The 25534-nt window shown below is 33.2% G+C and overlaps 1 protein-coding gene across 4 annotated transcripts in view; it reads right to left on the bottom strand.

Moving 5' to 3' along the window:
* Nucleotides 1-25199, bottom strand: part of mwh (multiple wing hairs) — a 127554-nt gene extending 102355 nt beyond the window's left edge. For all 4 annotated transcript variants that reach the window (XM_090104291.1, XM_090104290.1, XM_090104293.1 and 1 more), the window contains exons 1-3: nt 25047-25199; nt 6531-6739; nt 5938-6084 (exon numbers count right to left, since the gene is read on the bottom strand). In XM_090104291.1, coding sequence (XP_089960417.1) covers nt 5938-6084; nt 6531-6673 — 290 coding nt within the window. In that variant the 5' untranslated portion in view covers nt 6674-6739; nt 25047-25199. The remainder of the gene's footprint in view (nt 1-5937; nt 6085-6530; nt 6740-25046) is intronic.
* Nucleotides 25200-25534: the final 335 nt, after the last annotated feature.

Below are 25534 nucleotides of genomic sequence, written 5' to 3'. Positions count from 1 at the left end.
AACATTTGTGTTTTTGTACGTACGGTTTATGTTTGTAAAGTTTTAGACACAAAAAATGGATTGATTTAAAAAAAAACCTGTCACCAGAAGAGAGCTACGTTTTTATCAAGTCACATAGATTGGCTGACTATATTATTCTTTTTTCTTTTATCTCTAGGCTATCAGATGTTATTTCTTAGAATAAGAAATATACCCATAAGAAACTGTTTCGCGAAATGTAGGTTTACTTAGCGTTTAGGCTTTCCACATTAATTGTTTGTTTGAAGCTAACTTTCTCATTTAAGTAAGTGCTTAAGTGATTTTCCAAGTCCGATTGGCTCGACACACATTTTATTTCTCTTCTGTTTTCTTGGTCAGCACTATAAACATCTAGAAATGATAAGTTATGATAATAAACATTTTGTAAAATTAAATTGTAATACTGACATGATTTAAAAGAGCAACTATGGAGTTAATTGCCGGTTTTTCTCCGTAGATACCTACTGCGTGATACTGCTTTACGAATCGGTGGTAAATGTTAAAAATAGGGATGTAACGATATGATTTTGCCGATACGATACCGATACCGATATTTGTAGTAATGTATCGGCGATACCGATACCGATACCGATATCGATGGCTTGGTAGAAAAATAAATAGTGAATTATGCATAAAAAGTTACCAACATTTAACAGAGACAACTGTTAATCGTATTCTTTTAAATAAAAATGCCAAATCAAAAAACAACAAAACCATTTATTTTAGTATTAAGTATTATTTTACGAAGTCAGTTAAACTTTAAGTAATAGGTACACATACAATCAGTACCTAATAAAAGTTTACTATAATCACACTATAATGGTAGAGTTTTTTCAGAAAACAAAGTGCGCACGCGCGGGCGGCCTCCCGCATCGTTCATTGGGCGCGGATTTTTGAATTATTTGATATCAAAAAAATTGGTTGTTTGTAAAGTAGGTTTACGATCGAGATGTTTACGTGATAACATAATGCAGTGGCAGCGCTCGAGATGAAACGGGAGATCGGTCCGTCTCTCTCTCGTTATACCTGCGATCGCACTCGTGAGGTTTTTGTGTGACACAAGTTTATGAACATGTCACCCGACTAAAACGATTTTAAAAACGTTATCACGTTAAAAATTAAAAAAAATCAAAATTATTTCTTTCTTTCCTTTACATAAACAAATTTGTGATTGGAACACTCCTAGTAAGCAAATAAAATGCTTGTGTCAGGCGAGGTTCCGCTCTTCCTTAACACTATTACAGAAACAGAAATAAAACAATATGAATGAATAGGTACAATGCAAAAACATAAAAGAAAAGAAAGAATTTAATAAAAAAATATCGGTATCGGTTGATTTATTATCGGCGATACCGATATATCGGCTTGCCGATATATCGGCCGATATATCGGTATCGGTATCGGTATCGTTACATCCCTAGTTAAAAATATGTAATGACAATTCGAAAGTGCTTCTCGAAGAAGTCTTATTAAATGAATAATGAGTTTGAAATATTCTTCTATTAATAAAACAATAACAATAAATTTGGAAAGCACAATGATAAAATTTAGGTACAGATGCCCAATGAAGTACCTATGTTTTAATGCAAACATGTTTACAACACAAAGATAATTTTTTTTTTAATTTTTCTGACTGTTTTCAACTGTTGTAACTAGGATTGTTGAAGAAAAAATACATTGAGCATATAATTTTTGCTTAAATCTTAAAGAGGTTCGTTAAAAAATATTTGCGTATTCGCATTCAGACGATTTCCACTGCTTTTGAAGTTAAACGTCTTAAATGTTTTCTATTAAAAATACAGTGCTTTAGTGCTTGGTCAGAAATTGAAGATAAGGGTCAACGCTTACTGGAGTATTTAAAGTGAATTTATAAAACAAAGGTGACTTGAGTATTTATGCGTAAACAATACATAGGGATGATGATCTATATAAATATAAATATAATAAAAACGTAGGGAAGTCAAAACTTTAAATTTGTTTTTTTTTATAATACTTCGGGCGCGGGCGTAATCTACAATCGATATCGAAGCCAAGAATATAGTTTTTAGAATTTTTGGTGTTTGTCTCTAGTATACGTCAATGCATGTCCGGGCTAAACTAAAAGTACCTAGTCCATTGATTTACTTTAAATTTTACATAATATGAATATTACTAACTGGTCGGATTAACTTATAAGGTATTATAACTATATCATCATGCTATAAGAGCAATAAGAGCGGTGCAAATTGCAATGCGGGTGTAACCGCAGGGCACAGCTAGTGTATTATAAAAAAGTAACCGCATTCAAATAGATAAAACTATATAAAATTAGAATGGGACCAACCGGAAGGCACTAGCTTTCGATTAAAAAAAGAATTATCAAAATCAGTTCGTCGAGTCGAAAGTTCTGACGTAAAACAAACAAAAAAAAAGAAAAATATAGAATTCAGAACCTCCTTTTTTGAAATCGGCTGAAAAATATTATCTAAGTATTACTATTTACTATCAACTTTCATTATTCACTACCAGACTACCTAGTTATAGTACCTACCTAGTCATCCTAAATAATATCGATTTTTCGAGCGCAAATTATTTTTGCAAGGTTTTATTCGATTATTTTATTCTAAAAGAATTGGCTTTGTACTGAAGATCGATTTGATTTTCTTATAATATATAAGCGTAAAATAATAATCTACTAACACCGAAAATATAAAACACGGATAAATTATAGTATCATGTGAAAAATTGTGATCCGTATCATTTGCTTGCATATTATTTTCGGTATTGGTCCTTTTCACAATAATTGACAGCGTCGCCCAACAAAATATGATCGTTGATGTTTCCCGCCATTACGGCGATTATCTATAACTAGCGCGAGCGGTCTGCCCTGGCTTCGCCCGTGGTACCTACATGTTTACGTTTTTTTTCATAAGAACCATCCTCGTACTTCAACACGTACTTTTTACAGCTTGGGTTACATTATTGCATTTTTGGTAAGGATCTCTAATTTTTTGAAAATGCAATATAGCCCATGTTGCTCAGTGAAGAGCAGCTTTCTAATGGTGAAAGAATTTTTGAAATTGGTCCAGTAGTTTATGCGTGAAAACCATACATACATGTATACATACATAATTACAAACCTTTCCTCTTTATAATATTAGTATAGATAAAAATCTGCAATGACGGCCAAATATCCTAATTGTCTCCAGTGCTGGCGTAAGGGCCACTGACACCCCGGGCGAAAATATTGTGGCGTCCACTTGAGGGAAGCAATATCAAGTGTTAGGTTAACCAAATTCAGACCTTGGCGCCCCCCAGAATTTGTCGCACTGGGCCCCTCTCGCCCCCTCCTAACGCCGGCCCTGATTGTCTCTACTCGGCCAACGCTGCCCATTGGGAAGATGGCCCGTTCTATTATAATCAGTCGTTTTACGTTATAATTTTATTGAAGTTTTAACTCAGTGAGTGCTGAGTCGGGGTAGTAAGACATCGTTATCTCAACAACCACTATCAAACGGTTACCAACTTTTATCCGGGGCTGCCAACATTTTCTTAAAAATAAAATTTAATTTAAAATTTCGATTTTATTGTGGGTACCTATACTTAAATCATATTCATTTTATTGAAGGGGAAGTTTTAACTGAAATGTACAGTAACGTACGATAGCAAATACTGAATTAAATATAACGCGTATTTAATTTAATAATATTAATGTAATATTACCTTGTATTTGAATAACTATTATAGATAATTTTTGGACATTTTTTCTTTTCATTGTTGACTCCTTCCTCCTTGAAGACTTGAAGCAATACAGTTTTTAGAATACCCAAACGATATCTTTCTCTGAATTCTGATAAAATGTTGACCACCACAGTCCAACGAAAGCTCGTAGCAGAATAAAAAGACCAAACGAAGAGGTGGTCTAAAAGCTTTCAAAGCTTAGTTTGAGTTGCCAGTAATTGGGTATGTGAGTACAGGTTTAATTAAAAGTACTCTTCATGGTGTTTCATTGAAACCTAGATGGACTTTGAACTTTGCGAACGGTGTTCCTGTAAACATCGTCAATAAGTATTGCAATCAAGCACAGGTAGAACATGATATGAGGAGGAATAATAATATCGTATGTATTTGGAGTGTTCCGTAACGATGATAGTATGTACATAATATCTTTGCTAATTATATATTATGTGAAGTGAATGTGTTGTAATAAACTTAGTTCTACACTTATACTAAAATTATTGATAATCGAAGAACAATAATTGAAGAAAAATAAAATCCATACTAATATTATAAATGCGAAAGTAACTCTGTCTGTCTGTCTGTTACTCAATCACGCCTAAACTAAATCAATTTTCATGAAGAAAGAGAACGAGAAAGGACATAGGCTACCTTTTATTGCGAAATATGTACCACGGGCGAAGCCGGGGCGGACCTCTAGTTATTTATATTTCTTCAATTGTTTAAATGTCATAACTCGTAAGTAGTGGTGGAAAAATGCGTAATCTTTGCAATATACTATAGATAAATTCATACAAATAAACACAGTCTTAACTCACAAACTTTGTCATTGTAGTGGAATAAAATTCTTGGTAGTCCCAACTATTAAAATGAAAATCAATGTAGATCAATGTAGATTGTATAGCTATATGTATAACCAATAAAAAACAATTAAGTAATCGAATACAGCATTATATGTATTAAAACTAAGAGGTAGGTTGTATCATTTTTTTAAAGTAATTATTGTTTCGATAATTTTAAAACTTTAATTAAATCTCGTAAAATAACAGAGTCACGTTGCAAACAGAAATTCATATTGTCATTCACATTGTCAATTCAAACAGAAATTCATATTGTCATTCACATTCATATTGTCATTCATATTGTCATTCATACAGTCATTCACGTTGAAAAATGTATGAGTTTTATCAAATCCCGAAACTCAAACACGAACTACCTACAAATCCAATTATTCGGATTACTGTATCAATCTTTTAGAGATTACAACTAGCCCTTTGATAATCTCCAGTTTTCAGATTAAATTCTATTTCATTTCGGATTTCGGAATTTAATTTAAAATATCTGATTTTATTCACTAACTAATGTTGCTATAAATGTTAGAAGCAAGTTAGAAGGCTTATTTAGTTTTTGAAGTGAAAACTTTTTTAGCGGCGTTGGGTATAAAATCTTAAACTCGCGTCAGGACACGTGGCCTGATCGAAAAAGCGTAAAACGGAATTTTTATTTTTAGCCCTTATATTCCATGCGTAAGACGTACATACCATTCCAAAATATCAAACATGCTGAACGTTAATAATCAAGTTTTCACTTCTGCCGGCACTCCCGGAGTGCAACCCGTCTTTTTTTTTAAGTAATTTGTTTTCACTTAGAATATTTTATGTGCAATGTACTTCTGGTTAATAATAATTGCTCTTATTTTTGATGAAATAATTAAAACACACATAGTTTTTTCTCCTTTCCTGATGATCTTATCTTGAGAGGAAAATTGTAGCGAACTTTATTTTCATTTTTGCGTACATGTAGTGACCGTAGTGACCAGTTACAGGTATTTCAGGTCGATTGTTGGTTGTTGAAATTTTAAATATGGATGCTCGTGTGTCCATCACGCCACTTACCTGTAAAGAAAATAATAACGGTATTAATAAAATTAATGCACATACATATAATGACTTTTTTTAATACGACTATACTTTTGTATTTATAATTTATATGTAAGTATGATATTTTATTTATTTTTTAATCAATTCTGTAAATCAAGAAAAATGGGCCATAATATTATACTACAAAATGCGTCCTTATCGCGATCATTAGGTTATTTGTTTAACACTGCTTGATTGATTTATAACCGATTGATTGGTTGATAATCGATTGATTGATTGATGTTCGATTGATTGATAACCGATTGATTGATTGACCACTCACCTCACACAATCATGGGCGCACTCCCGTAGCCTGCAGTAGCTGCAGCTGCAGGTGGAGTAGCAGGATCCAAGGTCGGAGTCTCCCAAGCTGATCGAGTCGAACCTGCGACCCAACTCTTCGGAACTGGGCACTGTATTGCTGCGCCATCTGGAATTGTGTGTCAATGTGTCAAAGTTTTGATGCGAATTGGGCTGTATTGGAAATTTATGACATTATTCTAGCGATTTTAAATATTCTTATAACCTTATGATAATGAAACATGTAATAATTTTTCATTGGGTTTTGGAAAATCAATATTTTTATGCGTAAATCATCAATCATTGCACTCTACCTATTTTTTCAGTATTAATTGCTTTTATTTTGCTAACTCTACCTATTTTTATTGAAATTGGAAGTAGATTTATCAATTTTATAAAACGAAATGAAAAATGCTTCACTGTACATAAACACGATTAAAAATTTACACAAAGTAGTATTATCGCATAAAGCGATTTCTCCCAGACAACCCAGTTATAGCTAAATCGATAGATTCTAACACGCAGCAGGCAATGACTTCACCTAGCAGGGAAAAACTTTGCTAGTATCAAACATACCTAGCACTCTTCGAGTCCACGTGTTCCACCAGAACATTCCAGGTCCTGTGTATCAAATACAGAAGGAACAGCACTCTCGACGACTCAGCGTTCTGCGGCGGCTTCCGTTTCTTGCTGTTGGCACTACTGACCGCGCTACCCATTTTGGTAGTGTTGGTACTTTAGAAAATCATCTCATTCGCATGGTGACCGTCGACGCGGCACGTGTTCTGTAATTGATAATAAATTATTTTAATTATGTCTTATTTTGTTTTTAGAATTCATTGATAAACTAGCTTAAAAACAGATGTTTAACGACGTTAAAAATCTAATTAATTTTAAGTTATGAGACCTAGGCTCTTAATTAAACGACTTATTAAGCTAGTAATTCACTCGCTCATTAAAATTAGTAGACCTTTATCTAAACTTATTTATGAAATGTCTTGAAAATAACAATCTATTGCCAAAATTTTAATACTCTGAATTAATATATTCTATTATATGAATAAATTCCTAATTAATTAATTATACAGATTACTTAGTTTGACAAATAGTTATTACAGCCACAAAATATACGAAAATACGAGATCAATTCATTAATTATTTTATGCGAATGATTTGAAAAAATATATTCCTCATGCTACTTTCAAACGGGTTTTAATTTTACGGACATATTTTACTTTCTACGTCCAATATGATTATAAATTAATGATGTGTAACAATATATGCAACACTTAATACACAGTTGCGATGAGTGTAATTGATTTTAACCGACTTCCAAGAAAGGAGTAGGTAATCACTAATCGTTAAACATTTATGCTTTAAAACAATCGCGAGTGAAAATTTCGTTATTCCTTTTTTATATAGGTAGAATTTCCTTTTTCAAGTCGGTTAAAATTTAAAATATTGTAAAGTACTTCTAACTCAGCAAAATGTAATACATAGGTATTTAAATGTGAAGTGTGAAAGAAAACAAAAAAAAAGGACGTGTGGCATTCGGGGACTGCCGCGGTAAAGCTATAGCATGCCTTGAAGCCACACCTCCGCCGTGCCCGTCGGTGTGGGGAGCGTGAGGTTTTTTCGTTACGGAATTTCTGGATTCGGTCCCCGCGCTCAAGGCCCGCGATAGAAGCTATGCAATAGCTTAAAAAAATATATAAAAATATTCCAACACATAAAAACAAGCGCTACATACAACTTAATCAAAAGTGTAAAATCCATTTTATTACTTCTAACTTAGTATTATCTGTGCCTCTAACATTCAAAAGATTGTAAAACAAAAGAGAGATTATCCAAAACATACTAAAATGTAATATTCTAGCCGAATCCATCCCTACGATAATCCTTTGTGAATTTCATCCCTTTGTGACGAGAATATATTAAAAATTGAACTTTACCGCGCTTCAACCGAAAAATATTTATTGACTTTGACGGCGTATGAATTTTTAATATTTCGCAATATCTAGAACGAAATAAAACTAGAAAATCGTTTGGAAACTGGAATATTGGAAAATCTAAATATTTATTAAAATAGTAAAACTAGTGAGACTGTGAGGTGACAGAAATATAGGTAACTAGAGGTCCGCCCCGGCTTCGCCCGTGGTAAATATTTCGCAATAAAAGGTAGCCTATGTCCTTTCTCGGGTATCAAAATATCTCCATACCAAATTTCATGCAAATTGGTTCAGTAGTTTAGGCGTGATTGAGTAACAGACAGACAGACAGAGTTACTTTCGCATTTATAATATTAGTATGGATATTGACAGGTAATATTGATTATTGATATTAAAAGAAGTAGGTCCGATCGCCCGCGTTTTCAAAGAAAAATCCTCATAGTTCTAGTTCCCGTGGGATTTCCGGGATAGAACCTATCCTATGTGTTAATCTAAGTTACCCTCTATGTGTGCTTAATTTTATTATAATCGGTTCCGTGTTCGGTTATTTGAGTTAAAGAGTAACAAACATACATATTATATATACATCCATCCTCACAAACTTTCCCATTTATAAAATTAATAGTAGGATAGGATAGGAAGTATGTGGATATTTTTTAATCCAAAAGTTTGTTGGTCTGTAATGTGCAGTGAGTTTATCAGTGTGGCCTTCTATGAATGTATGTATTTATTTTAATAATAAATCGATAGTGATTGGAATAATTTAATATTTAGGTTTTTCACAAATATAGAAAGGGAGATAAAACCAACCAACCAACTAGCTATACTAATGACTTGCGTTCTGTGGCATAGTTTCTGAATTTATGTATAGGAAATCAGTCAAAAATACCAGTAATCAATGAATATTATCAATGATTGATACATAGCTGTTAATTAATTTTATAGCGGTAATGAAGCTCATCATATAAGTTTTAGTACATAGAGTCGAAGTTATTTGTTGGGTTACACTCTTACACACTAAAACAAGGTACTTATAAATTATAACAATTTAAAAATAAAAATTAAAAGCTATAAAATATAGTAAAAATAAGAGCAAAAGTTGTGCAGATTTTTAGTAAACTAACAAAATTCTAATGAAATTTAAAATCGATAAAATTTTCGGTTCTTTAATTATTCAATACTGGCTATGCCCCGCCGTTTTACCCGGATTACTTTGCTCTTATTATCCTTAGCGTGATCATAATGTATATCTAGCCTTCCTCGATAAATGGACTATCTATCAGCAAAATAATTTTTAAAATCGGACCAGTAATTTCTGGGATTAGCGCGTACAATCAAACAAACTCTTCAGCTTTATAATATTATTATAGTTGTATGCTTTCGGATTATTATGTGCTTTGTTAAAAATCAAAATCCAATACAACTAGCGCTCTAAAAAAAGCGAATAAAATGTAAAAGTTAGAATTAATTGAATATATTATAACAGTTAACTAACAGTTGATATCGGGTAACGGGAATGTCTTGCCGATTACCATAGCGATACGTTTGCATATGTTAAACTAGTTGGTGCACGCGATTTGGTCTGTATTTTTGTTAGTCACCCTCCTGAATGCCTAACTAATTAGGCATATAATATCTTTAGTCAAGTGTGAATGTCTGTCTGTCTCTCTCACAGTCTCACGGTTAAATTGCAGCGCCGGTTTGGATGCAATATATGAAATTAGCAAAAACTGAGCATTAGAAATATGCCATTTTCTATATACATTTTATCTTTAGAGGTAAATGTATGAAATAAAAGCTTTTGCTTTAGCTTTTGTACGAGGGTGCAACCGCGGGTCGTAGTTGTCTGTATCTTATTTTTATATATTACTAGCGGTCCGCCCCGGCTTCGCCCGTGGTACATATGAAAAATAGATGTTGGCCGATTCTCAGACTTACTCGATATGCACAGAAAATTTCATGAGAATCGGTCCACCTTTTCGGAGGAGTATGCAGACTAACATTGTGACACGAGAATTTTATATATAAAATTATATATAAGATAATAAACATTAATAATTGTAGGTATATTATACATATAAATGTTATTATAGACCACTTATTACATTTTATTTACCACCACCAAAAATATGCATTATGTTGGCTCAATAAACAGTGTCTGAAGATAGAAGCAAAAAAGAAAAACCAAATCATAGATACAATATGGTACCAACATAAAAAGTTCTTGATCTTTCTAACCATTTTCTAACACAATTTTGTTAAATACTTACATGTTTGTACGAACGCTTTGTATTATTTACGAAACACTAGCGTGATTATGAAAATAATTAATAATACATAAATGAATAATAATTTTGCGATAAATTTACTAAGGAATATTATTTAAATGTACTATTTATGTAAGGTTTTATAATACTTGTTTGTTGATTGCTTGATATAATCCACGACTGCGCTCGTTAAAAGTTACCTATAGGTACACACATAATATTATGTAATTTTGAAGTGAAACTTCTTTAGGCGCATTGAGAGTTAAATTTCAGGGTCGCGTCATGGCAACACCGTCTCGTCATGGAGTAAGGCGACGGTTTCGGTATCTTTGAATCTTGCCAAAGAAGTTTCACTTCTGACACGTGTGGTCGGCATACACGCCCTTTTTATTTAACTGTACATTAATATTATGTCTGTCCATTTGCTTCGGGTTTTTTTCAGATAGTTGGAACTCTTTTGATGGGAATTTTACTGACTAATAATTGAAAAGGGTATGAATGATGATAACATAAATATGTCGTTTTATTTAACTTTAGTTTAAAAAGCAGTCAATTAAATAGACAAAGACCCAGACACCTAAAATATATATAATATGTAAGTCTTATTTTTGTATCAGCGAGTGTTTTTGGTCTTATCCCAAAAAAAAAATCAATATAAAAACATATTTAATGCTTGATACATACAAAATGGCAATCTCCTAGAAGTCTAGACTTTCTATATTAATCAAAGTTTTAGCTGAATAATAGTTTTATTAGGTGAAAGTATATTAAGAACTTTTAAGTTTGAACTTTATGGGATGCAAATTACCTTTATAATTGATTTAAACTTGTTCATTATGTTAATATGTATAATATATTAAATTTCTTCGAATAGTGTTAAAAGCGTGCCTAAAATATGGTCAAATATGGCCAAAACTTGATTAGCGAATAACATTTTTTTTTAATTAACTAGGAGATTATTGCTTGAACTTTAATAGGTCATAGGTTCATATAGGTTTCCTGCAGTGGACCAAATATGCTGATGAATGATGATATAATATTTATTTGTTTTATTATGCTCACGGTTTCATGGGAAATAAGATATTTCTGTACAATTAAATAAATAACAAGTGCTTGTATAATAAGTATTTTTTACGTACTCAGAGTATGCAAAACTATAATCTCCTTTGAGCTTAGTATACCGACGGTGGGACACCATACTTAAATTCAAGTTTTTGAAATAAAAACGTTTATTTCGTGCATCAAATAAAATAACTTATACATACTAATCTCATATTAAAGTCTAATGAAATAGAAAGGCAATATAAAGGAAGTAAATTATGTATATTCGTAATTAATTACGTATTTTCTTATAGCCAATTATGGCGACTGCCATAAACATTTTATGACGACTTTAAAACGCGGTTTAAATAATCGGAACGTAATAAAGCACGTTATTATAATTGAGAAGTATTAGGATTACAAGCTGTTACACATTCAATTACATTTTCTAGGTCTTACTGGTTAAAAGTGAAGTCCCGTGTCCCCAAGTGGGGTAAGGGGCAGATGTAATATACATCTGTTTCACTAATCAATTTTCTTTAGCTTTACAAGTAGCCTCCTGTGTCCTGCCAGAGTGAGACGTTTTTTTTTCTTTCGTCTCCACCGGGAATCGAACCAGACCACTCGGTTCTACGCTCAAGTGTTAACCACTGCACCGCGTTACGTGTACTGAGTAAAGAATCAATTTTAAGGTCTTTTTTGAGTGTGGTTGTTAGAAATTTCCCTAGAAATCTACCTCCCGTTTCCAAGGGGGGATAATAGGGGGAAATTATATCACGATCCATCGTATAAATTCCACTTAATTACCAAGGTAGACTTAACAAGTGGGTTACATTGTAGAAACTGCCATTTTCATAAATGACACATTCGTTTTTTATGTAAAAATCTAGAAATTGTATCGATTTATAGGAGTTGTGGGGAAAGAGAAATGCGGTTCATGGTGGTTGATTATATCCGTGTTTTCTTGAGAAAGTGATGGTGATTGTCCGAGCGGTCTTTGTTGGTCTTTACTTGTTAATAAGATTAATAAGTATTTGACAGTAGCAGAAACAAGGTTGATTGCTTTTTTGCACTGTTTTTGTTTATTTTTTGTGAATAAAATGTTTTTATAGCCTTGTATACCTAATGTTGGTGCGGTCAAGTTCTATTCTTTAAGTGAACGTGATTATATTGTTTCTGAGAGAGATCTATCACATAATATAATACATACTATGTATCTACATTGTTCAAATATAAAACATGTTAAGTACGTTTATCAATCACGGTTTCACGACTATACCGCTAATCTGATTTTGATGTAATGTGGCATAATGATAACTGAAGTTTTGTGGTAAAACATGGACAGTTTTTCAGATAATTCCCTTAGAAAGAAGGAATGAAATATGTATGTGTAATAGAGTTAACTACGTTTACTCGTTTATTAGTTAAATATGTATATCAACTACTAGCTTCCGCCACTTTGTACGTGCATCCCCGTTTTTTCCCGTTCCCGCAAGAATTTCGGGAAATCCTCTCTTAGCGGATGCCTACGTCCTAACATCTACCTGCATGCCAAATTTCAGCCCGATACGTCCAGTGGTTTGGGCTGTGCGTTGATAGATCACTATATCAGTTACCTTTGAGTTTTATGTAATATATAATATAGATATAGATTAATTTATTAAGTCTGTAAATAAAACTGTATCATATAACTGTGCTTCTAAGTTCTATTAATAACGTATCAAAGTAACTGTTACTTAGCGATATCAAACACCTAATGGCTTCAAAGATAGGGCGTCACCAACAGACAGGAGTTCATTAAAACAGGAGATTACGTCTACAGTTAAGTGAAAATACGCAATCAAAGTGTATTCAAGGAATGCATAATGATGATCGTTTTGGAGATCCGCTGGCTTTTTGGGCTGCATCGAATCGTAGTTAATGTTTTTGGGATTTCGATAGTAGTATTTGGATATCGTAGTTAATGTTTTTGGGATTTGGATCGTAGTATTTGGATATCGTTGGATTTGGATATCGTAGTTAATGTTTTTGGGATTTGGATCGTAGTATTTGGATATCGTTGGATTTGGATATCGTAGTTAAAGTTTTTGGAATTTGCGATGTGGATATAGAATGTAGAGACAAGACGATTAATATAACTTGTAGCCATCACCTTCTTTTTTAACGTTGGGAAATGCATGTAACCATCACCTGTATTACAGACATCAAATGGTGGTGTAATTTTGAAAATAAAATAAAGATGTTGAAATTTCGTTTGAAAGAATGTTCGCGAATTGCATTACATTATATTATTCCTAAACAATGGCCAAGAGTTCCTTTAAGAATTATTTTATCTGATTAAAAATTACAGTCAATGTTTTTTCAAATTCTCAAAATGCTAAACTTATCAGTAATTAATAAACTTACTCTCATATAACTAAATAATACGTAACAAAAAAAAAAATAACTTAAACAATTTCCTACGGAACCTTTAGAAAAATACAACTCGCTCTTAGCCTTCACTTGATCAACTCTACTACAATATAAAAACTGGTTTGTTAAACTAAGATACTGATGTTAACCCATTAGCAAGTGAACCTAGGTCTAGATAGGATAAATATAATCTTGGTTTAGATATAATCCTGGTCTAGATATAATTCTAGCCTGGATAGGGAAATTTATGCGAACAAGCTCCAATTTTGTCATGTTGGTGTTGATATATCCATACTAATATTATAAATGCGAAAGTAACTCTGTCTGTCTGTCTGTTACTCAATCACGCCTAAACTACTGAACCAATTTGCATGAAATTTGGTATGGAGATATTTTGATACCCGAGAAAGGACATAGGCTACCTTTTATTGCGAAATATGTACCACGAGCGAAGCCGGGGCGGACCTCTAGTATAGCATAAATACAGCAGATACGTGAATGCATGTCTATATAAATTCATATGAACTATTTCTTTTATTTGTGTCAATTCTTTTCATTTTGAATTTTTACATCGTTTAATGAAAATCGAATGATGGACGCAAATGAAAAGTGAATTCTTCTATTTGTTAAAAAAACAAATTAATTACTATAAAAAGCTTGTTTAAAAACGGTTGTTTTCATTATACAATTTTGCATTAATTTAAAACAACTTTGCATTCTATCTTTCTTTGAAAATAAAAACATATTTTCTTTTTCTATTCAAGGAAAGTTTAATATTATCATAATGTGTAGCTTATCTAGAGAATTTACAAAAAATGTGTTCGAAACCGGGTCATCAGTTTTGGCTAATGATATAAATAAAATAATGTAACGGACACAAGACAAATATTGAATATTCATAGATGTTTGGTATCTACTGATGATGATTGCATGATTTGTTCAAGTATTTGAAAATAATTATTTTAAATTATTAAGGAATCTTCAAGTACACTACCGAGTACAGTAAGAGTTATTTTAAGAAACATACACATATATGCTATGTGATTCTGATTATAAAATAATAAACATTAATATGGTAAGTATTATAATTATTTTAATATTTGGATGCATTTTTAATCACATTGCATTTGCCTTTTTGATTTTTTAGCCGTCGGTTTTCTTTTTCCGATCATATTTTATTTATTGTGACAATAATTAATAAAGTTTTTACTTATTTTTTTTTAATTAACAGCATAGATTTTTTAAGTACGAAAATAAAATCATTGTCTGAGAGGAAAGCCATAGTATTCCCATAGTATATTCACTTAGCTTTGAAGCATCTGCTACATTATGTTTTCTTGTTCTTACTGCTAATGGCAGACATGTTGTATCTCATAAAATGCGTTTCTTTTTTGGATGTAACGTAAATGAGAATGGATACTAGCTGAGCCCGCGGCTTCGCTCTTCTAAATGGTAATCTGGACTATAATCTCTGTATATGAATTCATAGAGATTAGATCAGCTGTTTTTACGTGAAGTTCGTTTGTAGAATTACTTTGCATCCATATAATATGCTGGCAAACTATGTTTATACAGTTTAGTATTTGAATTATAATAATATCCATTTAGCTGTGGCAACGTAATAAAAATGAAACTCGTTTTCCTTAGTCACGGCATCACGCGTGAACGGGTGGACCGATTTTGATAATAATTTTTTTTATTATATTCCTTGAAGTACGAGGATGGATCTTATGTAGACAAAACGTAAATATGTACCGTTAGTAATAAATAAATCAAAACAAACAAATTATACTAAAACAATTCCACGACTTTTTAACCTTATCTATTGCTACTCATTTCAGAAAACCGTAGAATTCTCAGTTCTATAACTCAATAATATACCTATTGCTATTTATATTTCCAAGAATTCCCTCAATAAATTATCTATTTCCCACTACATTCCTCACAGGGTACATCCGTTCACGACATTTTATATTATATGCCAAATTCGTGAGTGCCAAACCTTTTGTGAGATCTATATGTATATTAGTGCTGACCTACAGCTTTGTCTGCATTTAGAAATAATATATGATATGTTTAATTTTTAGTTTTATAGCATTCAAATGCTTAATAAGTGAGACATTTTGAAAGAATAGAAATATATATTTTCCACGAAAAATAAGTTTTTCATTGACGCTCCGCTTCAATTTTTCTTAGTCTAAATTTGTAGATTTTCGATTAATATACCTACTATCCAGAATTAAAATTTATGGTTCATGAGATAAGCTCGGTCAAATATATCAAACAAGAAAAATGTTCAGCTTTATACTATTAGCACATATTATATACTAGATTTCCGCCCGCGGCTTCGCCCGCGTTTTCAAAGGAAAACCCGCATAGTTCCCGTTCCCGTGGGATTTCCGGGATAAAACCTTTCCTTTGTGTTAATCCAAGTTACCCTCTATATGTGTGCTAAATTTCATTGTAATCGGTTCAGTAGTTTTTACGTGAAAGAGTAACAAACATCCATACAAACTTTCGCCTTTATATTAGTACTAGCTTTCCGCCCGCGGCTTCGCCCGCGTTTTCAAAGAAAAACCCGTTCCCGTAGGATTTCCGGGATAAAACCTATCCTATGTCCTTTCTCGGGTATCAAAATATCTCCATACCAAATTTCGTGCAAATTGGTTCAATAGTTTAGGCGTGATTGAGTAACAGACAGACAGACAGAGTTACTTTCGCATTTATAATATTAGTATGGATTAAGATTACTATAATAATATCTACTTGCAGATTATTGTATCTAGCCTTATATCTAGCCGCTTGCAGTTCGCACCGACCTGTGGCACCGACTCTGGATGCGTCGATTCTGAAGAAAAACATACCCAAGATCTACAGGAATACCTATTACATTAGAATTTAATTTTAAATCGTTACGCAATAAAAACCAATCTTATCAATTTGGTGAAAAAAAATGGTTAGGTATAAAATTATTATTTAGTTACTTAACTATTTGTTTGTGGCTTCTTAATTGCCTACTCTCTGAGTTTACTCTCGAGTCTACATACAATATATGTACATCATTTTCTAGTTAAATGTAATCAATTATCTGCTTTTTTATGTTCCCTCCCAATAGAGGGACTTTATCATTGTTTACAACAAAAATATTAATAGCAGGGTCATCGGATATCGCTCTACTTCTATAGAAAATAATACGATTTTTTTATAATATTAAATGTTTTTCTTACAATTCAAAAGACTTTATTAAACTATACATATACAGGGTGTTTTGCACATAAACCGAATACAAGCATACTTTGTTTTGTGGTATTATAACCACAAACAAAAAATTTAGGACGATTTAAAGGCAAGATTTCGCGTAGATTTCAAAACAATTTTAAAAATACATACATATCTAGACCACCGTGAGACTTAGGATAGGTATTGGGTCTCACGGGGGAAAATAGCACATGACCCCTCCCACCCCCCCAAAAAATCATGTCGGTCCATGTGCAAAACACCCTGTATAACTAGCTGTGCCCTGCGGTTTTACCCGCAGTGCTCCATTCCTGTTGGTCTTAGCGTGATGATATACCTATAGCCTATAGCCTTCCTCAATAAATGGGCTATCCAACACCGAAAGAATTTTTCAAATAGGACCAGTAGGTAGTTCCTGAGATGAGCGCTTTCAATCAAACAATTTCTTCAGCTTTATAATATTAAGTACAGTGTAAACTCTATATAACGTCACTTAAGGGACCGTGCATTTTTCGACGTTATAGAGAGTGGTCGTTAAATGGAGAGAAAGGGAAAATTGCATGATTGGTCCAGAGACAGGAATATTATTTTGACATTGTTATTTTATTTATTTATTTAACAATTTTATGTACCATTACAAATTTTACAATCATATAATATTTACAAAAAAAAGAAAACATTCACAGCACATAAGGCAACCTTATCGCTTATCAGCGATCTCTTCCAGGCTGCCCAAGGTAAAGGATAAAGATTGATATTAAATGGGTACACGGGTGGCAATGAAAATAAAGATAAAAGAGAGTAAATAAAATACATATTATATGAATAATAAAAGAAGATATAATACATACTATTATTTAGAAGGAAAAGCTAAATCAGATAAATGTTTATTTAAAAGAGTTTTAAAGGAACTTTTCGAGGAAGCTCGTCTTACAGCTATAGGCAAAGAATTCCAAAGTCTGATAGCGGTTATTACAAAGGATTTACCAAGGAAACTAGTGTGGTGAGAAGGAAAGCTAAGGAGAAGGTTATCAGCGGAACGAAGAGTATAAACACCTGAATCTAGGAAATTAAATTGTTCTTTTAAATAGGAGGGAGAATTGGGATCAAAGAGGATGGAAAATAACAACTTCAACGCATTTGCATTCCGGCGAAGTCTTATAGGAAGCCACTTGAGTTTATTACGAAACTGGGAAACGTGGTCATATTTACGAAGACCGTAAACAAAACGAATGCAGAAATTTTGGAGACGCTCAAGTGTATTTAAATGCTCTTCACTAAGATCAGTGGTACAGGCGTCAGCATAATCAAGGAGCGGAAGAAGTAGGGATTTAGCTAACATAATTTTGGTAGAAATCGGTAAGAAATGCCGTAAACGTCTTAGAGAACTAGCCGCTGCGTAGAGTTTGCGACTTGTCTCTTTTACGTGGTACGACCAAGACAGAGTCGTGTCAAAGTGAACCCCCAGGTTTTTTACAGATTTTTGAAATTCAATGACGGAGCCATCTATATAAACTTTGGGGATGTATGTCCAGTCAATCCGCGAGATTAAATAGGGGCTACCAATGATTATGACTTGGCTTTTGCTTGGGTTAATATTCAGACCGTACCTCTGACTCCAATTCAAAATTCTCTCCAAATCGGTGTTCGTGTTTAAGATTGCGGAGGATAGGTTCTCGAGGGTAGACTGGGTGTATATCTGGAGATCGTCAGCATACATGTGATAGAGAGAAGATAAATTATTAGTTATGGAATTAATAAAAATAGCAAATAGGAGAGGGGACAAAACGCCACCTTGCGGAACGCCTGCAACAACATCACACCAGGACGATGACTTATCCTCCAATAATACATGCTGTCGGCGACCGTGCAAGTAACTGTGAAACCAATCAACCACTGTAGGAGATATGTTAATAGAATGAAGCAGTTGTAGCAGTATGTCGAAATCGACGGTGTTAAAGGCATTACTAAAGTCTAGGAGGGTTAGAACTGTCAACTGCTTCTTTTCCATTCCATTACGTATGTCATCCGTGACTTTAACAAGTGCAGTAGTCGTACTATGTCCTGGACGAAAACCAGATTGGAAGGGACTGAGAATACTGTTTTTGTATAAGAAGGAACTTAACTGTTGGTGGATAAGGCGTTCAAGGACTTTGGAAAGGAAAGGAAGAATGGAAATTGGTCGGAAATCAGAGAAGGAATTTGGATTAGATTTCTTCGGGAGAGGGATAATTTTAGCGTCTTTCCAAATGTCAGGAAATTCACTGGAGGATATGGAAACGTTGAGGATGTGGGTAATGACAGGAGCAATTATATCAAGGATGGGGACAAACTTATTACGACTAACTGAGTCACATCCGACGGCATTCGATGAAATGGACAGTATATTCTTTTTAACATCACTGACAGTGAATTGATTAAAAGAGAACGGTGGATGAGTAGGAGTTGCAGTTGATGAAAGATATTGAAGTGTTGACCTTTTTTGATCAGGGCAAAGATGGGAAGAAGATGCAAAATGTTTGTTCAACAATTCGATATTTATATTGGGGGGTATGTTATTTGATTGGGATTTACCAACTCCTAAAGTTTTTAAAAATTTCCAAATTTTACATGTGTCGCCGTTCTCGACGGAATTATGGATATGGCGTCTTTGTGCATCTCTACACAATGTATTGCAACGATTCCGGATATTTCTGTACTTTTCCCGTGCAAAATCGGTTTTAGCGGTTTTGAGCTTGGCTTTAGCGTTATTCTTTTTGTGCAGTAAAGTTTTTAATTCGGGAGTAAGCCAGGGCGCAGGAAGGTGCTTAACTTTAATACGTCTTAGCGGGGCATGCTTATCAAAAATCTGTAGGAGCAAGCAATTAAACAAGTTAATTTTTTCATTTATTGAACAGACGTCATAAATCATATCCCAATTGACATTTTTGGCATCGTCTAACAGCATTTCTAAATCGATACCACCAAAATTACGCCGCAAAAGGTAGGAAGGCTTGAGTTTGGGAGGACGTAGGTTGTAGGATAAATGGATGAGGTCATGGTAAGAGAAAGCGTCGGCTGAACACTGACCATAGTTAGAGACTAAATTAATATTTGAAACTATCATGAGATCTAGGAGTGAAGGATTACAGTTGGGACTGAAATGTGTAGGGTTCGAAGGCAAGGTTTGAAGGTTAAAAGAATCTAAAAGGGAGAGTAATTTTTTACTACGGGAGTCATCTTTTACCAGACAGGTATTAAAGTCACCCATAAGTAAAACGTGCTGGTAAAGAGGAATAAATCGGTCAAGGAGGAGTTGAAAGGAAGGAAAGTAATTAACAGTTAAAGAGGGACTATAAAAAACTCCTAAGAGTATTTTAGTGTTGGAGAGAAGGATTTCAAGGAGGAGGTGCTCGGCCGCATCAGCAGGGGGGGGCTGAGAGGATGCGCTTAGTAGCGAGTACGGTATATGAGAGCGTAAGTATATCGCTACTCCTCCCCCGGTTCTACCGATGCGGTCATTGCGGATGAGTTGGAAACCGGGAAGGGAGAAATTAGTTGAAGGAAGGGATGGCTTGAGCCAGGTTTCGGAGATAAGGATTGCGTGGATATTTTCGGAGTTAAATGAAGCGAGCATATCGGGATAATGAGCCGGAATGCTTTGGGCATTGATATGAACTACGTTGAAGTTTTTATTAGAGTTATGGAAAATATTGGAAAGAGTAAAATCTAAAGGAGGAGAGGAAGCGCTGTGAAAGGAATCACTATCAGACGAAGGCGGGGAATTATTGCTGTAAACAAAACTATTATTTGTGGAAGACATATTATAAATTAAGATAGAAAAAAAAAATAATAAATAATAATAATAAAGATATAAAATATGAAAATAAAAATAAATAATATGTATATATATTGTATGAGAAAGATATATAATAAATACTATTAAATATAAAACAATTATTAATACTCAGGTATATATAAATAAGGAATAATAAGAAAAAAGACGAATAAACACTGATTATACTAAAAATATAAAAACAATAAATTAAGGTAATTAATTATCCTGTACCTTCGGCGCACCATTTATACTATTACAGTGTTTTTAAATTAAGTAAAAAAAAAAAAAAAAAAAAAGGTATTGATGTAACAAAAACTAGCAACAATGACAATAAGAAATTTAAATTATAAGTATATAAAATATGTTGTCTATGACTTGAGTAATTACATTGTTTACGAATGGTAATTGGACACATTCATTCACCTGGTAATACAGATTAGCTATTGTAGGTATAGCTATATAGGTTGTTTACAAGTTATGCCGTTTATTGCAATGCGAATCTAACGTGTTAAAAAAGTGGATACTACAAATACGGATTACAATAAAAGTCAATACAAGTGAACATACGTATTTTTAAATAGTCTCAAGTTTTGACCAAAACAGTGATATCGTGGCAAAAAGCAAAATAACAAAGTGATACTACTAATAACCTAAAATGCATTACAATTTACAATGAAACTATACCTTCATAATACGAGATTGCGAGAAGAGATTGTGAAATGAACGCTTGCAAAAAGATGAAAACAACGTGAAAACAATAATTATGTGAATACATACATTACTTCACTTTGGACGGCAATCTTTTGGTCCGAGCTACTTTGGACGTCTTCTGAGCAACTGTAGGTTCTGCAGTAGTCTGCGGGATGGCCTGGTGCTCTTGGACTGGAATGGCATCTACATCATCTATACAATCCACGCGGTGGCGGGAGCCATCAGGAGCAATCACCAAGATTTGGCCACCCCTGGTCCAACACCTGGATACACCATGACGCTTTCTGGCTGCCATGAAGATTTCGTGACGCCTTTTGGTCAAAAATTCTGACAGTGTTATTCCAGACCCTTTCAGTTTAGCCTTCGAAGCCCAAACACTGTTCTTCACACCAAGGTCATTGAACTTAATTAGAATAGGCCTTGGCTTATCTTCCTTCAACACACCAATTCTGTGACAACGGCTTATGTCATCGCTCATTAGCTCCGATATGCCAAGATGTTTAGTAAGAAGAGAAATAATGGATGATGGCTGCTCATTTTTATCTTCCACGACACCGTGCAACAAAAGAAACTTGCGTCTACTCTTCATCTCTTGCTCATCTGATATCTTCATGAGGAGGTCTACTTGTGACTGCAATGACTGCAGTTGGGCCAAGACCAGAGAACGAAAAGCGGCGAACTCGGACCGTAGCTGAGAAGGTGGATTTGCTGCTGGTGAGGACGTTATATTCTGAAGATCCTTCTGAAAGTCTGTCATGCGCTTATTAAACATCTCTTCCATGTTCAAAATAGATTGCTTCATAGCTTCCATCACGAAAGTTTAGTTGTGTTCAGTGAAGTGCACAAGTGATATTGAAATAGCGAGGATATGCGGTGAAAAATAGAGGAGAATGTGACGCCGTAAGTACTAGGGCTATTTAGTACATAGTTTATACTTAAACAAGCTTTTAAAATAAAAAAAACTTATAATTTCGTACAGAGCTTTTAAAAAAACGTTCGAACTTTTGCCATTGCAACATTGCCTATGAAACCATGTTATCATCGCTTGATCAAGGTCTTCATATTGAGGTTTCTTCAATTTTTTGGCAGATGATCCATTTTCTTCGACATGCAGAATTTTTTCTTTATTTTTCTACGACTGCATTTCTGAGAATCTTCGGTATGTTAGTAAAAAAGAATGTAAACAACATTTTCATTGATTTCGGCAACTTAGTCAGTACTTCCTAGTCCTAGTTCCTAGTTGTAATGTCTTATTGTGGTCGTTAATTAGAGTGAGCGTGATGCTATATGGAGTGTATTATTGTATAGACAACAATATAAACCAACCAAAGTCGAGAAATCTTGACGTTATACGGAGTTTGACGTTAAATGGAGTGTCGTTATATAGAGTTTACACTGATAGATTCTACAATTAAAAACCATAAACATTTTCAAATTTGACAGTTAAACAAGATGGCGGCGCGTCGCACAATTTTCGCGCGGAAACCTATAAAGTTTAAAATGCAAGCGTTGTACCTATCACTTCCTGTGAATACAGTTATTGAATAATATATCCGGTATAATCCACTCATCATACTTCATTGAACATTACTTAAATAGTTAGTAATTTTAAATCGACACAAGCGAATGGTAAGTATTATTATGTACCTGTGTTTATGGTTTCTAGCTTCTATAGATCAACAAATTTTACGTGTTTTTAATTCTATAGTTCATATTAATATTATGGATTTTTAGTATTTAAGTCTTTGGAGATGGTTTTTCAACTATCTTTAGTGTGTATTATTATAAAAGCTATTTGGAATGCGTTCAGTTATCATTGGGCTTACCCAATTTTTCAGATATTATGGGGTTGTAAAATGGTTAGGTAGTTCTTAATTCTTATCAGAGATGTTCGGTAATTGCGATGTATGATTGAAACAAAAATCATCTGATATTAGACTATTATGGAAAAGTATAAAATGTAGAGCATAGGAATTTAATCCATACTAATATACTAATATAATATTATAAATGCGAAAGTAACTCTGTCTGTCTGTCTGTTATTCAATCACGCCTTAACTACTGAACCAATTTGCATGAAATTTGGTATAGAGATATTTTGATACCCGAGAAAGGACATAGGCTACTTTTTACCCCGGGAAATAGTATATAGGTTTTATCCCGGAAATCCCACGGGAACGGGAACTATGCGGGTTTTTCTTTGGCTGCGCGGGCGAAGCTGCGGGTGGAAAGCTAGTAAATATTAATTATTAAAAATTGAGTAACATTGAGAGAGTTGTTAAAGGATCATGTATTTGTTTATTTTATTTATTTTAGTATATAGAAATCTATAAGAACTTTATTAATGATATATACAGTACGGTTTCATATTAATTCGCTGATTTTATACTTACGATTTTAACAAATCTCTTTGTTTTAGAAAAAAATCTCGTTGTTAGTATTTTGAATTAAAAAAACAGCTAGCCTATAACCTAGATTTATCAGTATAGATAAAATATTATATGCTCGTATTCTGTAATAAAACTAACGGTAGAAATTATACAATATATCGATCGACACGTACTGTTAAATCACACTAGTTATGCTTCGCGGTTTCGATGTGATTTTGATTTTAAATGGAGTTGAAAATAGACTGAAAGCAAAAATGACAATTTTGGATTATTTTTTGGAAAATCTAAATCGAAAAATAAATTGGTGTGTTTTGTAGGAATATTGTTAAGTTTATAGTCATTCTAATAACGTATATAGAAATACTTAATTATAAAAGGAGTATTAAAAATAACTTAGCTTTATTAAAAACTATGAACGTTATACACTTAATCAAGGTCCTTCAAAAATTTATATATTTTTTAAGTACCTATTCCGCGATAAATGTTGGTCCTTAATTAATGTGAAAATAAATATGAGATTTAATTTATAGTACACTAGCGGTCCGCCCCGGCTTCGCCCGTGGTACATATTTACGTTTTCTCTACATAAGAACCATCCTCGTACTTCAAGGAATATAATAAAAAAAGAATTATCGAAATCGGTTCAGCCGTTCTCGAGTTATGCGCTTACCAACACATTTTGCGATTCATTTTTATATATAAGAAGAAGAAGATTGAAATATTTGTTGATAAACATTCCAAATTGTAACTTGACTCAAACTTGAATCTAAAACTACAAAACAGTAGTTTTACAGCTTTGCACGAACAAACAAACAATATAGATAAACATCGTACTGTAACTAGATATAGATATATACTTAGTATGGTAGAAAGCAATCACGATATATCGTAAATAGCAAGATCACGATTAATGCCTTCTTATCACGAAGGCAAACAAAAACAAACCCTCTTTTATCGATTGTAGGGTAAAAAATCGATTGATCATAACTTGCATACAAAGTCATACTTACTGGAAGAATTTTTTAGATTCGCACTTTTTAAAATGTAGAGCGATCTTGTATATTCATTTTTATTGAATAAACTAAAAACAGGCGTTTGAAAATGTGATTTGATTGTATTTATCAATATTGTAAATATTTATTAATCATCTTTTTTCTTAATAGCCCATCAAAATAATATACTTTTTACATTAAGCAAAACCCGATTAAAACCCCATTTTCAGGCGCTAAGTATCTTTACTTAAACTTTCTTGCATAACTTAAGCATACCTTAGCATTCCTTTACATAGCACTAAGTTATTCACTTATTTCACCCACAACACTATTTATTATTTATTAAGAATTGATGAAAAAATAATCGAGATCGGATTTTGCAATCAAATCGACGCGCGCGCACGCTAAGAAACACGTTATAGTACTAAATGATCTGGTGTTTGGTTCGCTAAATAGGGCTGTCAGCTTTAAGTTATAATATCTTCAATAATAATAAATAATCTATAATTTGTAAAATGTATGTATACAACGGTCAAGATACAGTTACTACGTAGCCCAGGCTTCGCCCGTGGTACATATTTACGTTTTCTCTACATATTAAGATCCATTCTCGTACTTCAAGGAATATAATAAAAAAATAATTATTGAAATCGGTTCAGCCGTTCACACGTGATGCCGTGACAACGCGAAACGGGTTTCATTTTTATATATATAATATATAGATTAATATAAATGACAAGTTTATATTCTAAGTTAAATAAAAT

This window comes from Colias eurytheme, chromosome 8 (assembly GCF_061535395.1).
Source record: "Colias eurytheme isolate Ceu_HAF_F1 chromosome 8, ilColEury1 Martin Lab GWU primary, whole genome shotgun sequence".
Classification (NCBI taxonomy): domain Eukaryota; kingdom Metazoa; phylum Arthropoda; class Insecta; order Lepidoptera; family Pieridae; genus Colias; species Colias eurytheme.
The sequence above is the reverse complement of the archived record's forward strand: the minus strand, read 5'-3'. Positions and strand labels throughout refer to the sequence as shown.